General features: G+C 46.8%; 1 protein-coding gene across 2 annotated transcripts in view; it reads left to right on the top strand.

Moving 5' to 3' along the window:
• The first annotated feature begins 6,478 nt into the window (after positions 1–6,478).
• LOC118885078 (zinc finger protein 160-like) overlaps positions 6,479–14,850 on the top strand; it is a 57,294-nt gene continuing 48,922 nt past the window's right edge. For both annotated transcript variants that reach the window (XM_036833419.1, XM_036833421.1), the window contains exon 1: positions 6,479–6,557. In XM_036833419.1, coding sequence (XP_036689314.1) covers positions 6,495–6,557 — 63 coding nt within the window. In that variant the 5' untranslated portion in view covers positions 6,479–6,494. The remainder of the gene's footprint in view (positions 6,558–14,850) is intronic.

Below are 14,850 nucleotides of genomic sequence, written 5' to 3'. Positions count from 1 at the left end.
ATAGAAAATACATTTACTGGTCTTTGCCCTTGGTTCCTGGCACAGAGCCCTTGAAACTCTTGAAATTTCCTAAGTGATAAAAGAGTACTAGGATCATCTTTAGTTCTAATATTTGGTCTTTGATTCCTGCCATAGAGCTCCAAATTCCTTTAGAATTTCCCGGGTGATAGGAATCTCTTTTGTTCTAATGAGACAACTCTTGGTGGGTTCCTAGACGGAAGCTGGTCACCAGAAAGACCAATCTATGATTAGAAGGTGGGAACTTTCCATACCTCCCTCACCTCCTGCCCCCTTTCTCCACAGAGAGGAGGGCTGAAAATGGAGTTAATGATCCATCATGCCTATGGGATGAAGCCACCATAAAAATCCCAGAAGTATGGGGTTCTGAGAGCTTCTTGGCTGGTGAACACGTGGAGGTGCTGGGAGAGAGGCACACCCAGAAAGTGTATGGAAGCGCCAAGCCCCTTTCCACATACCTTGCTCCATGCATTCTTCCATTTAGCTGTACCCGAGTTATATCCTTTTATAATAAGCCAGCAATCTAGCAAGTAAACTATTTTCCTGAGTTCTGTGAATCACTCTAGCAAATTAATTGAACTAAAGGAGGGGGTCATAGGAGCCTTCGATTTATACCTGGTCAGCCAGAAACACAGATGACAATCTGGACTTGTAATTGGCCTCTGCAGTGGAGGAGGGGCAGTCTTGTAGGACTGAGCCCTTAACCTGTGGGATCCAACGCTATCTCCAGGTAGATAGCGTCAAAATTGAGTTGAATTGTAGGACACCCAGCTGGGGTCAGAGGATTGTTTGGTGGGGAAAACACTATGTTAGAAGTGTCAGGGACTTTCCTGGTGGCGCAGTGGTTAAGAACCTACTTGCCAATGCAGGGGACACGGGTTCGAGCCCTGGTCTGGGAAAATCCCACATGCCGCAGAGCAACTAAGCCCATGCGCCACAACTACTGAGCCTGCGCTCTAGAGCCTGCGAGCCACAACTATTGAAGCCCGCGTGCCTAGAGCTTGTGCTCCGCAACAAGAGAAGCCACCGCAGTGAGAAGCCTGCGCACCAAAACGAAGAGTAGCCCCCCACTTGCCACAACTAGAGAAAGCCCGTGCGCAGCAACGAAGACCCAATGCAGCCAAAAATAAATAAATAAATAATAAATAAATAAATTTCTAAAAAAGTGTCAGAAGTATTGTGTGTGAATAAAAGAGAAACACAGGAATGTGTTTTTCCAATCAGACAGGGACACAACAAGAACACAATGAAGACATAGGACCCTTCGATGCTATTCAAAGGGCATATAGACCAAAGTTCTTGGGCAAATTTGTTATTATTATCATTAGTTTAAAGTTTCTAATGTTCTGTTGTTCAGATATAGCATGTGTACTTATTATTTCTGGAATTTTACTTGGTGTCAGTGTTGAATTTGTTGAATTAATATGTGGTGACACTGTTGAACTTTTCTCCAACTGTATAATTTTGGAAAATGGCTAAGGTTAAAGAACCACTCACCCCCACCCACATGTAGGAAACAGCTTACTGCAAAGGACTACCCTTCCGCATTTGACTTCAGTAAGACTCATAAGAGTCCCCTTGTTTACCTAGGAACGAGGCAGATACAGACCCTTCAAATCAACGTTCTTTGTCTCATCAATATTTACTGAATTGTTTGTCCCCACTGATCAATAGGAACTAAAGAAAACCAAACTATGTAAGTCCAAAAAATGCCACTTCAGCATGTCGATTATTTTGAATTAAATGCACTTAAGAACAGCCAGTGAAAGAAAGACATTCTGACCGTCCATTGTCTTCCTGAAAGCAGGATCTCCCATGTAAAATGTGCCCTCCTCGTACCAGGAGGAAGAAAGACATTCTTATCACCAGAGACAGGAAATTTGGGGCCAAGAAATCTGTACAAACAAATCTTGTTAAACGAATCCGTATCTTTCTATTTTCTTCTTTACCGCTTACTGCCCCTAGCCCAAACCCTTTGTTTTGTCAATTCTTCACAAATTGATTGTTTTTTGTCTAAAAGGTATAAAAGCTTCCTGCTGTGGTCACTTCTTTGGGTCTTCACTCTTGTGAAGGATCCCACGTAGAGTGAGAATTTAATAAAACTTTTATGTGTTTCTCCTGTTAATCTGTCTTATAGCAGTTTAATTCTTAGGCCAGAGATCCAAAGATGGTAAAGGAGAATTTTTCCTCCCCTACAGAACAATGCTTGTTAATAGGATTTAGTCAAACTTTACTTAAGATCCTCTCCTCTCCCCAGTGCCCTGAATTTTGGATCACTTTTGAGCACTGTGAACAACCCTTCCATGACAACAGCCCAAGAGTAGGCAACTTCAGGGTAAAACATTCCCTGATCAATTACAGGTAATGCAGCATCCTCATCTACTCTCACCTGTTTTTTTGTTTTGTTTTGTTTTGTTTTGGCCTTGCCGCGTGGCTTGTAGATCTTAGTTCCCTGACTAGGGATCGAGCGGGTGCCCCCTGCAGTGGAAGCATGGATTCTTTTTTTTTTTTGGAAGCATGGATTCTTAACCACTGGACCGCCAGGTAAGTCCCACTCTCACCTGTTTTTTGTTTTTTTGTTTTTCTAGCCTTGTTTATCCTTCCTTATAAAGAAAAGCTCTTGTCTGTCTGGCTTTTGAGACTTTTGCAGATCATAAGGTTGGAGCATTCTCTCTAGTACATCCTTTCAAACAAAACCTCTCCTTATCTAAGTTCAAATTTGTTTTCTTTTTGGCAGTGGTCACTATTTTAGTTGTTTCATCTGTGCTAGAAAATGTATATTCTCTATTTTTATGTCACAGGGTTTAATATTATAGTCGTATTGAAACCAGGCACCTGAGATTGGGACTTGAACCCACGTGCCAGGACTCGAACCTGGCTAAAACCCACAGTCTTCCAACTGAGATCACACAGAATTCAGTGAGAAAGAACTCAGTGTGAGACAAAGTGATGGGTAAGAAGTGGATTTATTTAGAGAGAAGCACCTTCCACAGACAGAGTGTGGGCCATCTCAGAAGGTGAGAAAAGGCACCAGGGTACGTACGGGGTTGTCAGTTTTTATAGGGGTGGGTAATTTCATAGGCTAATGAGTGGGAGGAGTATTCCAGCTATTTTGGGAAGAGGCGGGGATTTCCAGCAATTAGGCCACCACCCACTTTCTGATCCTTATGGTCGGTCTTGGAACTGTCATGGCGCCTGTGGGTGTGTCATTTAGCTTGCTGATGTGAATGTATACTGAGGTTCAAGGTCTAGTGGAAGTAGGCTTGTCCACCATTTTGGACCCATTTGGTTCCAATCAGTTTATGTCATGTCCTCGGGCTATGTCATTCTTTCAAAGGTTGTCCCCTGCATCCTTCTCTCCTGTTTCAATATAATAATAGTATAATAATTAAACAAGGTTTAATATTATAATCATATAATAATCAACATATAATCATTAGGTCAAAATAGTTCCTTGTGGGAATTCCCTGGTGGTCCAGTGGTTAGGACTCCATGCTTTCACTGCATGAGTTCGATCCCTGGTCGGGGATCCCACAAGCTGCTCAGCGTGGCCAAAAATAAAAACAAACAAACAACAACAACAACAAATTAGTTCCTTATGTTTTTCTTTCTTTCTTTCTTTCTTTTTTGGCTGTGCTGTGCAGCTTGCAGGATCTCAGTTCCCCAACCGGGGATTGAACCTGGGCCACTCAGTGAAAGCCTGGAATCCTAACCACTAGGCCACCAGGGAACTCCCTTCATATTTTTTTTTAAATTTATTTTATTTATTTATTTATGGCTGTGTTGAGTCTTCGTTTCTGTGCGAGGGCTTTCTCTAGTTGTGGCAAGTGGGGGCCACTCTTCCTCACGGTGCGCGGGCCTCTCACTATCGCGGCCTCTCTTGTTGTGGAGCACAGGCTCCAGAGGCGCAGGCTCAGCAATTGTGGCTCACGGGCCTAGTCACTCCGCGGCATGTGGGATCTTCCCAGACCAGGGCTCGAACCCGTGTCCCCTGCATTGGCAGGCAGACTCTCAACCACTGCACCACCAGGGAAGCCCCTCCCTTCATATTTTTAAATCTTTAATAATTGGCATCTGTGTTTTGATATGACAAGATGTTGGGGCCCAGGGTGGGCCACCCCAAAATGTGCCTCAATGGTGTATTGATTATTTTGAATTAAAGCTACTTAAGAAACGGCCAATGCAAGGGGGACACTTTGACCCGCCTTTTCTATCTCCTGAAACCAGGAAATAAATCTTTCATGTGAAAGTTTCATCCCATGCATCTGGAGGTAGGACAACCCTTATGGCCAGAGATGGCAAATTCGGGCGAGATGCCTGTATAAACCTTACTACTTCTTTAATTTACTACCCCAAGCTCAAATTCTGTTTAGATTCTTCACTAATTGAGCACCCAAAGCCTAAGTTTCTTTGTCCTGCCAATTCCTCGCAAATCTTTTTTCTTTGTCTAAAAAGTATAAAAGCTGCCTGCTTTGGCCCCTTCTTAGGTCCCTATGAAACCTCCATGTGCTCGAGTTAAAATTTATTTCTTTTTCTCCTGTTGTTACCTAACCAAACTTGGGTCTGCTCACCTGAGCACAGCTGCCAATCTACTGACCAATCTACTGACACCAGGATGTGGTGAAGGAAAATGCGGCATTTATTGTAAAGGCACCAATACAAAGAGGACGGAATTCCCATGCTCAGAATCCTCGAACTCCCTGACGGTTTTGGGGGAGAAGTTTTTATAGGCAGAATTTGGGGTGATAGATGCAGGGTGTGTGACTTTCTTCTGATTGGTTGGTGGTGAGATAACAGGGTTGGTGCTCTAGGAATCCTGTGCTCAGCCTGAAGTTACCATCCTCCACCTGGGTGGGGGCCTTAGTTCCTGCACAAGAACTCAAAGATATTATTATATATGTTCCTTGAGGAGGAGCCAGGACCCTGCCCCAAGGCTGCACTATTGTTTCTTTTTCTTTTTTTTTTTAAACAAATTTATTTATTTATTTATTTTGGCTGCGTTGGGTCTATGTTGCTGTGCGCGGGCTTTCTCTAGTTGCGGAGAGCGGGGGCTACTCTTCGTTGTGGTGCACCGGCTTTTTGTTGCGGTGGCGTCTCTTGTTGTGGAGCACGGGCTCTAGGCGCGCGGGCTTCAGTAGTTGAGGCACGCAAGCTCAGTAGTTGTGGCTCGTGGGCTCTAGAGCGCAGGCTCAGTAGTTGTGGCACACGGGCTTAGTTGCTCCGCGGCCTGTGGGATCTTCCCGGACCAGGGCTTGAACCTGTGTCGCCTGTGTTGGCAGGCGGATTCTTAACCACTGCGCCACCAGAGAAGCCCTGCACTATTGTTTCTTGACTGCTCCTCCCTGTTTCTGCATTCCCTCCCTTCCCTAATTAGCAACTGTTTGAATCTTCCCTTTGGAACTCAGGGAAGGTCAAGGAGGCTGAATGATGACTATTTTCTACAAACAAGAACCAGGGACACAGAAAGGACGTGTACCCAGGAGGGCCCCATAGGGTCCTGCTCCACTTTAACTCCACATCAGTTCCCCAGACCACAGTGTTGCTTCAGCCTCACTGGCAGGACTCCAACATGCTCACAAAAATAGCTTTTGATTTAAGCTGTTTTCAACTTCAAAGAGGAAGACATCTTAGGTTCCAACATATGTGGCCCGCACAATTGTAGCTTTTACCTTAAAACTGTGAGAGATAGTGTTACCAAACTCAAGTTCGTGTGCCCAATGCACAGGGAGGCCAAACTGAAACATCAGGGTTTGGAGGAGAGAAAGTTTTACCGCAGTGCCAAGCAAGGAGAAAGGGTGGCTAATGTGCAAAAACAAACAACTCCCCAGTGGTTTTAAGGGAGAAGTTTTTAATAGGCAAAATTAGGAGTGAGGGCTGTAGGGTGTGTGGCTTTTTTCTGATTGGTTGGTGGTGAGGTAACAGGGCGGGGTCCAGGAATCTTGCGCTTAGCCTTAAGTTACCATCCTCCACCTGAGTGGGGCCTGAGTTCCTGCAGAACTCAAAAATATTGTTATATATATATTCCTTCAGAAGGAACCAGGATCCTGCTTTAATCTCTGCACTATTATTTCTTGATTGCTCCTGCTTTGCTTCTGCATTCCCTTACTTCTCTGATTAGCAACTATGTGAATCTGCCTTTTGGTACTGAGGGAAGGTCTAGGAGGCTGAAGCCTATTTACGATAAACAAGAAGGGGGACATAGAAAGGATCTGTACCCGGTAGGGCCCGACAGTGTCCTGCTCTGTTTCAACAGTAACTTAAAGTAAGCAGGAAGCAACAGGGCTACACAGAAGAAACAGGAAAGCACTTCCAAACCCTGAAAACCCAGAGGCACTGAAAGCGAAACCCTGGCCCCGCCCCTGCTTTGGCCCCACCCCTGTTTTGGGCCCGCCCAAGCCCGGCCTCTTTTACGTCTCTACGTTCCCGCCCAGCCCAGGCCCCGCCTCCAAGTTGCCCCGCCTCTTCCCTTGGCGCTCATGCGCAGTTTCCTGCAGACCCCGGAAGCGGTTACCGCGGAGCGAAGGTCGCCCTACGGGATCGTGAGTTTCATCTTTCTTGTTTAAACCTGCGCTTTGCGTTACCCCGTCTTCCATACCTGGGTCTGAGGGTCTATCAGGATCTTAAAATCCTGGCACTCCTCCTCCACCCAAAGTAAATGCAGACGTCGCCAGTGAGAGGGGGGAGGGGGTGGGGGTGGGGAGGTGCCGCTTCTCTTGCTTTTTGAAATGCGCGAGCTGAATCCCTGCCTTGCGCACCCCTCAGACTCGCCCTCTCGGCCCCTGGAGGGCAGCACCAACTGCCCCGCTGCAGAAGAGGCCGCGTCCTCTTTATGGTCCTGGGATTCTGGAGAGTCCGCCCCGGTTCCTAAACACACCCACTTCCCTTCACTTCGCACACTTCTCAGCCGGGTCTTTTCCGCTCCCCAGGCCTCCCCTTGTTAGTCACCGCCTCTTCTCACCTTACGTTGGGGGAAGAGGCTAAAAAAGGGCCTGTCTTGAGTCACCCAGAGTTTTTCTGTCCCGAATTCTACCCCACTGGATAATGTGCTCTATTAATGTGGAATTAATAGGCGGGCATCTAATCCCATCTGTTGACTGAAAAAAAAAAAAAAAAACACCACCTAGAAGTTGAGAATTATGTTTTATTTGGCAGACAGATCTGAGGACTTAAGTTCAGAAGACAGCCTCTCAGATCGCTCTGAGGGACCGCTCCCAAGAGGTAAGGGAGGAGCCAGGGTATATAGGAGTTTTGCAACAAAAACCAGGTAGTGAGAACATCAAAAGATTAGTTAATCTAAGAAAACCAGACATCTCCAGTTAATGAATTTAGTGCTTTTCTGTGTATGGGAAGATGCGAGTCTGGGCTCACTGAAATCATTCCTGTGGTACGCACCTTAGTTATCTAGGGCCGGCATCCTGCTGTTCTCCACCCTGAATCCCCTTAGGGAGTACCGTCGGGGTGGCTGCAGTGGCTCTTGGCTTGATGGCTGCAACGTCCTTTGTTTAATGGTATGGCAGGAGGCATTCTTCATCCACACATCCCATTCCTGGGTGAACGAGAGACAGACCCACTGAGAGAATGAGGAAAATGAGAAAAGAGGAATGAGGGAGAACCATAAATAGATGGCAAAGTGAAGGACAGATGGATGAACTTGCAAAGAGACAGAGTTACTGCCCTAAAAAATAGAACAGCCAATTATTTTACCAGCAGAATGGGTTTATCGAGGAATTGCAATACATGACAGGCAGACGGTAGCAAAACACCATAGGCAAGTCCACCAAGTCAAGGAGAGGAATGTTGCTTTATAGAGAAAAAGGATGAAGTTGGGAGTGGTTGTCTTGAACAAAAGTCCCTTGGAGGGAAGCGGAGAGTTTGCAGTTCACGAGGCGTTTCCCATTGGCTGGGTTTGTTGCTGGGCGGCTAGGAGAATAATTCTTGTTTGAGATCTGTAATTGATGTCTTCCTGTTGGCGTTTGTAATTGACTTCTAGTGGTAGTGCCTGAGGGCTTTCGCTTAAAGCCTCCAGATTGATGAGGTTCTCCTTATTCTGTTTCACGGAGTGAAAGAACAAGCTGAGAAAGTAGCAGGGGGAGAAAAGAAGATACAGATTATTTAGAGTGTGTGTGGAGGGTCCTCTAGGGAGATGAAGGGGAGCAAAATAGGGAGAGGAGGCCCTTGATCAGCAAGACGAGCGCGGATAATAAAGGGGGACGCGGGGCATTTTACCCAGAGTGGGGAAAAAGGATAGAAGAGTTGGGCAGACAGCAACTTTGAGCTGGTACAGAAAGAAGGGGCAACGGGGGACAAGAGAAGCAGAGCAAGCCGGGGGTGCCAGAGGGTGGGGACGTGTCGGGTGTAACAGGAAAAGAGCGAACATAACAGAGAGCAAAGATGGGGGAAAAGAAAGAGGCAGAAATACATGAAGATTTGAGACTATCCAGGGAGACTGGGTAGAAAGCGACAAGAGGGGAAACAAGTTGCCAAAATGGAGTAGAACAGGTGTGAGAGGAGGAATAAGACAGAGAAGGGGAGAAACGGCAGGACAGGGGAGGAGACCAAAATGAGCAGAAACCTAAGAGGGAAACACAGAACAGCCAACAGAAATAATGGGAGAGGGAAACAGGTAGCTGTGAAGAGAAGGAGCCAGATGAGTGGTGAGTTGATTGGATGTGGGTGATGAAGTGGCGAGATATATTTATTTGTGACTTCTAATATAATGCATTGAAAATGTGGTTAAAATATGCATGAAAATGACATTTGCAAAACTCCTTTCTAAAAGGCTTGTGCATTTTGTAATTATTTGTATCAGAAGATAACTTCCATTTGCAGTTGACGGAGCAGTGATTTGACTCTGTTGTGGGTCACCCTCTTCCCTTTTCGTAGCATGGGGTAGAGGGTCAGGGAGATGAGAAAGGAGGGCAAGAAATGACTGTCACTATGTGGTGCCCTTTGTTTGTTTGTTTTTGGCTGCACCTCGCAGCTTTCGGGATCTTAGTTCCCAGACCAGGGATCAAACCCATGCCCCCTGCAGTGAAAGCGCAGAGTCCCAACCACTGGACTGCCAAGGAATTCCCTACATGGTGCCTTTTTATTTTATTTTTTATTTTTTAAAGCTTTTATTTAATTTGTTTATTTTTGGCCGCACCACACAGCATGTGGGATATTATTTCCCTGACCGGGGATCGAACCCGTGCCCCGACCCCCCCTGCATTGGAAGCGTGGAGTCTTAACCACTGGACCACCAGGGAAGTCCCCATGGTGCCTTTTTAAAGGAACATTAAAAGTGCTGTTTTTCATAATGGATTTACTTTTTTCTTCCTAATTCCTTTACAGTTACTACATTACTTTTTTTGAAGCTTGAAAGAAATCTTTGTTTATTCAATTTACACTTTTCTATAAATAATTTTTAACTTCTGACATAAGCTTTGGCGGCCTTCTATAAGCAGCTCATGGCATTCTTTTCAAAATACGACATATTTTCATTTTTAAAAAATTTGACTACATAATTCATTAGATTTTTTTTTTCCTTCCATTTTTACACTATTTCCCTTTTAAATTGTGTCCAGTACAGACTGAGGCCTGCAGGCTCTCTGCTCTTTGTCGGAAACATTCTTTGGACTCTAGTAAATAAATTTAGCTTCTTCCAATGTATACTTTGGTAAGGATGTCAATGATCTTTTGTCTTAACAGTCTAAACCTAGTTTAACCTGCTACTGTAAAATTCCATTTTTTAAATTTTTATGTGACCTATTAAAATAGTGAGCTGTGAGGTACCAAGTAGATGTTTCCCTCAAGTCCCTCTCGTCCATGCTCTGCAAATGTTGAAGGATGGTCTGGATTGACCTGGAACCTTCTTCCAACAGAGCCCAGCAGTTCATGATGGAGAAATTTGCTCAGAGCTTATTTCTGTAGGTGACCCTCTAGCAGTGCTGTCAGCAGCAATTGCTATGTTCAGCATTATGTATTTTGTAAATGTTTTACTGTGATTTTTCTGGAAAAGAGGAGTTCATTGCTTGAGATCAATGTGATCAAACCTTGAAATAGAAGTTTCCTTTGCTCAGGCATGTGAAAGATGGTCCTGGAATTTTTTTTTTTTTAAAGATTTTTGTCTGTGGACCATTTTTAAAGTCTTTATTGAATTTGTTACAATATTGGTTCTATTTTATGATTTGGTTTTTTGGCCACGAAGCATGTGGGATCCCAACTCCCCGACCAGGAATCGAACCTGCACCCCCTGCGTTGGAAGGTGAAGTCTTAACCACGGGACCGCCAGGGAAGTACCGGAATTTTTTTTTTTTTAATTTAAATTTATTTATTTATTTATGGCTGCGTTGGGTCTTCGTTGCTGCTCGCGGGCTTTCTGTAGTTACGTGAGCGGGCACTACTCTTCGTTGCAGTGCACGGGCTTCTCATTGTGGTGGCTTCTCTTGTTGTGGAGCACGGGCTCTAGAGCGCAGGCTCAGTAGTTGTGGCTCACGGGCTTAGTTGCTCCGCGGCACGTGGGATCCTCCCAGACCAGGGCCCAAACCCATGTCCGTTGCATTGGCAGGCAGATTCTCAACCACTGCGCCACCAGGGAAGTCCCAGTCCCGGAATTTTTAAGGGAGATTGATAAGGCTAAACTCTGCCCACTGGCCCCTCCAGCCACCTTTTCACAATTCAGTTCCGTCTGGTTCTGCTTACTCAGCTCAGACCTTCTCAGGGTAACTAGACGAAATGACCCCCTCTCCGGGGCCCAGTGAGCCCACCTCAACGAGGAGATGATGGGCTAAAGCAGCAGCTCTGAACCTGAGTGATACCAATCCCTGAAATGGTTCGTAAGATTCAGTGTGTGTCTGCGTGTGGCAGTTCTTGGATGGAGTGCCCAGTTGCCATGAGAATTTTTTTAATGGGTCCTAATCCTCCAAAACGAGGGCGGAGGGGGGAAGGTTGGAAGCAGGGGCACGGGCTCAGACAGCGAGACCATCTGTCGAGAGCTTATCCCTGTCTTAGAGTTATCAGGGGTAAGTCTGTGGGTAAATCATGCCACTACCTGGCATTGAATCCTCCATTAGCTCTCCTCTTCATCAGGACAAAATCCCGACTCCTCCCTGTGGCTCCTCAGCCCTGTGTCATCCTCAGGGCCCTGCCAGGGTCTCCAGCCTCATCCTGGGCGCTGACCCTGTTCTCACGGTTCATTCTGCTGCAGTCACATTTGCCGTTTCTCTGGTCCCAGACACCAAAACCTTTTCTGTCTTAAGTCCCTGCTCTTACCCTGTGTCCCTAAATCGTCCTGGCTCTGGCCCTTTCTCCTCCTTTAGGTCTAGGCTTAGAGATGTGTCGCCACCCCTCCAGGCCATTCATGTGAGGTTCCCTTCACCAGTCAATATCTGTCACGTTAACGCTGGTTTTATTGTCTCCAGATCGGTCACTCATAACAGAAATGCTCTTCTCTGTTGATTATTTTCAGTTGTTCCCGTTTCCCCTGCATTGGAGGGCACAGAGTCTATCTTGCTTACAGAACAGCTGCCGCCTCTTACGTTGGGGTTGGGCTTCAACGCTCGGGCTGTGGGTTGGGCTGAGTACTCCTCAGCATAGATCAAGAGGCAGGGATGAGGATGGGTGCCATGTTGCTTCTGGAAATTTCAACACCAGTTAATCTAAACCTCCTGTGCTTCCTTATTTTACTCAAAAAGGAGCAAATCCCTGAGTACCTGGTGCCCTCACCCAGTGTGCTGAGGTGTCCCCACGTTCGGCCTGCTGTGTCATTGTCTTACTTTAACCCCCAGGGCTTCCAGACTGTGCGTGTCACCAGGGACCAGTTACCATCTTGGGCAGGAGCTTTGCCTTCCACCAGCTCACCTTCTCAGAGTCAGGGACGCTAATTTCCCTTCAGCAAGGGTGGGGAGAAGGTCAGGAATCTAAGGGGACATGAAAGAGGCACCCGCTTAAGAGGTAGGGACTCTTGTAAGTTGCTGTGAGTGGGAGAAGACGAGACAATGGTAGCCTCTTCGAAGAGATCTGGGGCTTGTCTCTCTCTCTGTGACGTCCTCACTGAACTCACTACAGCCAATTTTCAGCTGTGGGTTTTTGGGGGTTTTTTTGGCCACACCCCTCGGCTTGTGGGATCTTAGTTCTCGACCGACCAGGCAGCGAACCCGGGCCCTCGGCAGTGAGAGCTCGGAGCCCTAACCCCTGGACCACCAGGGAACTCCCTCAACAGTTTTTAAACCGGAATGCGTGTTGTCCCCGGTTGCGGGCAGGTGTTCCCAGCAGGGCTCACTTCTTGGCCTCCATACTGAAGGCCCAGTGTCCTTCTGTTTGCAGTTTGCATGCAGTACTGCACTGTCTGTGTCCAGAGGTCCCTGTGATTTTCAGTCCAGTTTGCTCGTGTGGAGGCGGAGTAGAAAAGGGGGGAAGCGGAGGGGAGTCCGTAGGCCTCTACAGAAGGGCCGTGGAAGCTAGAGTGGGCCTCTAGATAAGCCCAATGAATAGTGTGTGCACCTGTCCCAAGTGTGTTTGCGGGATTAAAGGGGTGTGTGGAAGCGTTGGCAAGGTAGTCTAAGATCTGCGAAGAGCACGTGGAAATGGGTTAATGGGTAGTTACGGGGCCGCGTTTTGGGGTGCCACTGTCTTAGGTCAGGTTCACTGGGACACAGATGCCAAGACTGAGATTTGCATATGTGGGTTTAACGGGGAAACTCATGGGCACACTTGAGGAATGACGCAAGTGGGATTCGGCCGAGAGAAACGATATCCCGCAACGTTAGAACCAAGGCCTGTGCTGAGCCCACAGGGAGCTGTGGGTGCAGGAGGACGGGTGCCTTGGTCCTGAGGGGCTGGATCTAGCGGGCGCCCCCCAACACCCACTCCACACGGTGACTTCCGTGGGGTTTGCAGGAATCACTGCCCAACCCAGAGGATTTATAGGGAACGTCTCAGAGCATATTTGGGGGGTACCTTTGGTATCTGGGGTTATTTTGAGTCGCAAGGCTAAAAGGTTTCAGACGCATTTTGGAAGACTCACGTGAGAATTCGGAGTGTTTCTGAAAGATGTTGGCGTCTCAGTGGGGCATGTGCATCCTTGTAGACATCTCTTTTTCTTTGGTAGATTTTGGTCCTGCCAGTGTTTGGGGTGGAGTCATTATGAATGAAGACATGATGTCTTGTTTCAGTAGGTCCTTGGGTGTCTCTCTATGTGTTATTCCGTTGTGAGTTCATGAGTTATTGGGGCTTGTGGGATTTCATAGCAGGAGCGGGGTTCATCACGGAGTATCTGGGGAGGCTGTGAGACCCCATGGGAGTTTGTAAGAGCGTCTGATTCCAGAAGGGCAACAGCTCAGCTGGCAGATGGTTTCCATTAGGGAGAACTTACTGGGAGTGGGTAGGCAAAACACGAAAAGAGAGCTTACAAGGGGGCCATGATGCAGGGAAAGATCTGTGAAAACTAAGAGGGCAGTGACACCCCAGCGAAACACCTGCAGCAGAAAGGCTCCTCACTCTTTTCGTTTTTTTTGAACTATAGTTGATTTATAGTTGTGTTAGTTTCAGGTATACAGCATAGTGATTCAGTTTTATACATATATATATAGAATATATATATAAGAATATATATATATATATATTTTTTTTTTCAGATTCTTTTCCCTTATAGGTTACTATAAAATATAGAGTATAGTTCCCTGTACTATATAGTGGGTCCTTATTGGTCACATGTTTTATATGCAGTAGTCAATATTTTAATCCCAAACTCCTAATTTATCCCTCCCCGCTCCTCTCCCCTTCAGTAACCATAAGCTTGTTTTCTGTGTGGGTCTATTTGTTTTGTAAATCAGTTCATTTGTATATTTTTCTTTTTTTTTTAGATTCCACATATAATCGATTTATTTTTTTTTTTTTAGATTCCGCATATAACCGATATGATATTTGTCTTTCTCTGTCTGGCTTTACTTCACTTAGTATGAGGATCTCTAGGTCTAGGTCACACTCTCCTTGAAAAGATACAGCCTAGCTTCCTTGCTGCTGGGCCAGTGGGGATTACTCTCTGCTGGTCACACGTACCACCACCCACCCAGCCACGCAGCGTCACCGTGCACCTGGGGGAGCACAGAGGCCAGATGTTCCAAACTCACTCTGCAACCAGGATATACCTTCAGCGAGGGGGAGCGCGAGGTCCTGGGTAGGCAGCTGGGGAGAGGATGGGGAGTGCTGGCTTTCGGGGGCGACAGCCCTGGTAGTGGCAGGGAGACTCGGGAATTGGACAAGGGGAAGCTCTGTTCATCCTCGCGGGGGGACCCTCTCTTCAGCAGTGACTAGTATAGAACAGGGTGAGCCGGTGGGCTCATATTCAGAGAAAGGGTATCTTCTTTCCGACCAACACACTTGCCCTCAGCGCACCCTTCTCCCTCTCCCTTTGCTCTCTTCTCTAGAACAGCGAAGGTGATGCTTCCGCAGGTGAGTGACCTGAGGTTGGAAACATGGTTTGTCTATTTGTGCCTCTCCTGTGTCCCCTCCCTTCAGGCCTTCCGCCCTCCTCTCTAATGTTCTGTTCAGACACACACACTTCCTGCTGTCCAACCCTCAGTTTGCACAATCCCAAGACCCTGGGATTGGGGGCTGTGACCATTTAAGCCAATGTCATAGCAAAGTGAGAATTTACACACCAGGATCCTTCCTCCATTGTGGAGTCTGGGCAGCCAGGAGGCCTCTTCTCTTTCTGCCAAGCATAGCCTCTTTCTTTGCTAACGTGCATCTCTCCTCTCCTCCTGTGGCAGCCACCTGTGGATCAGCTCACTGCGATCCTGGCGGAACTTGCACTTGCCCTTGCCACCTTTTGAGAGGGAGGAGAGTGAT

Source organism: Balaenoptera musculus, chromosome 19 (assembly GCF_009873245.2).
Source record: "Balaenoptera musculus isolate JJ_BM4_2016_0621 chromosome 19, mBalMus1.pri.v3, whole genome shotgun sequence".
Taxonomy (NCBI): Eukaryota; Metazoa; Chordata; class Mammalia; order Artiodactyla; family Balaenopteridae; genus Balaenoptera; species Balaenoptera musculus.
The sequence above is the reverse complement of the archived record's forward strand: the minus strand, read 5'-3'. Positions and strand labels throughout refer to the sequence as shown.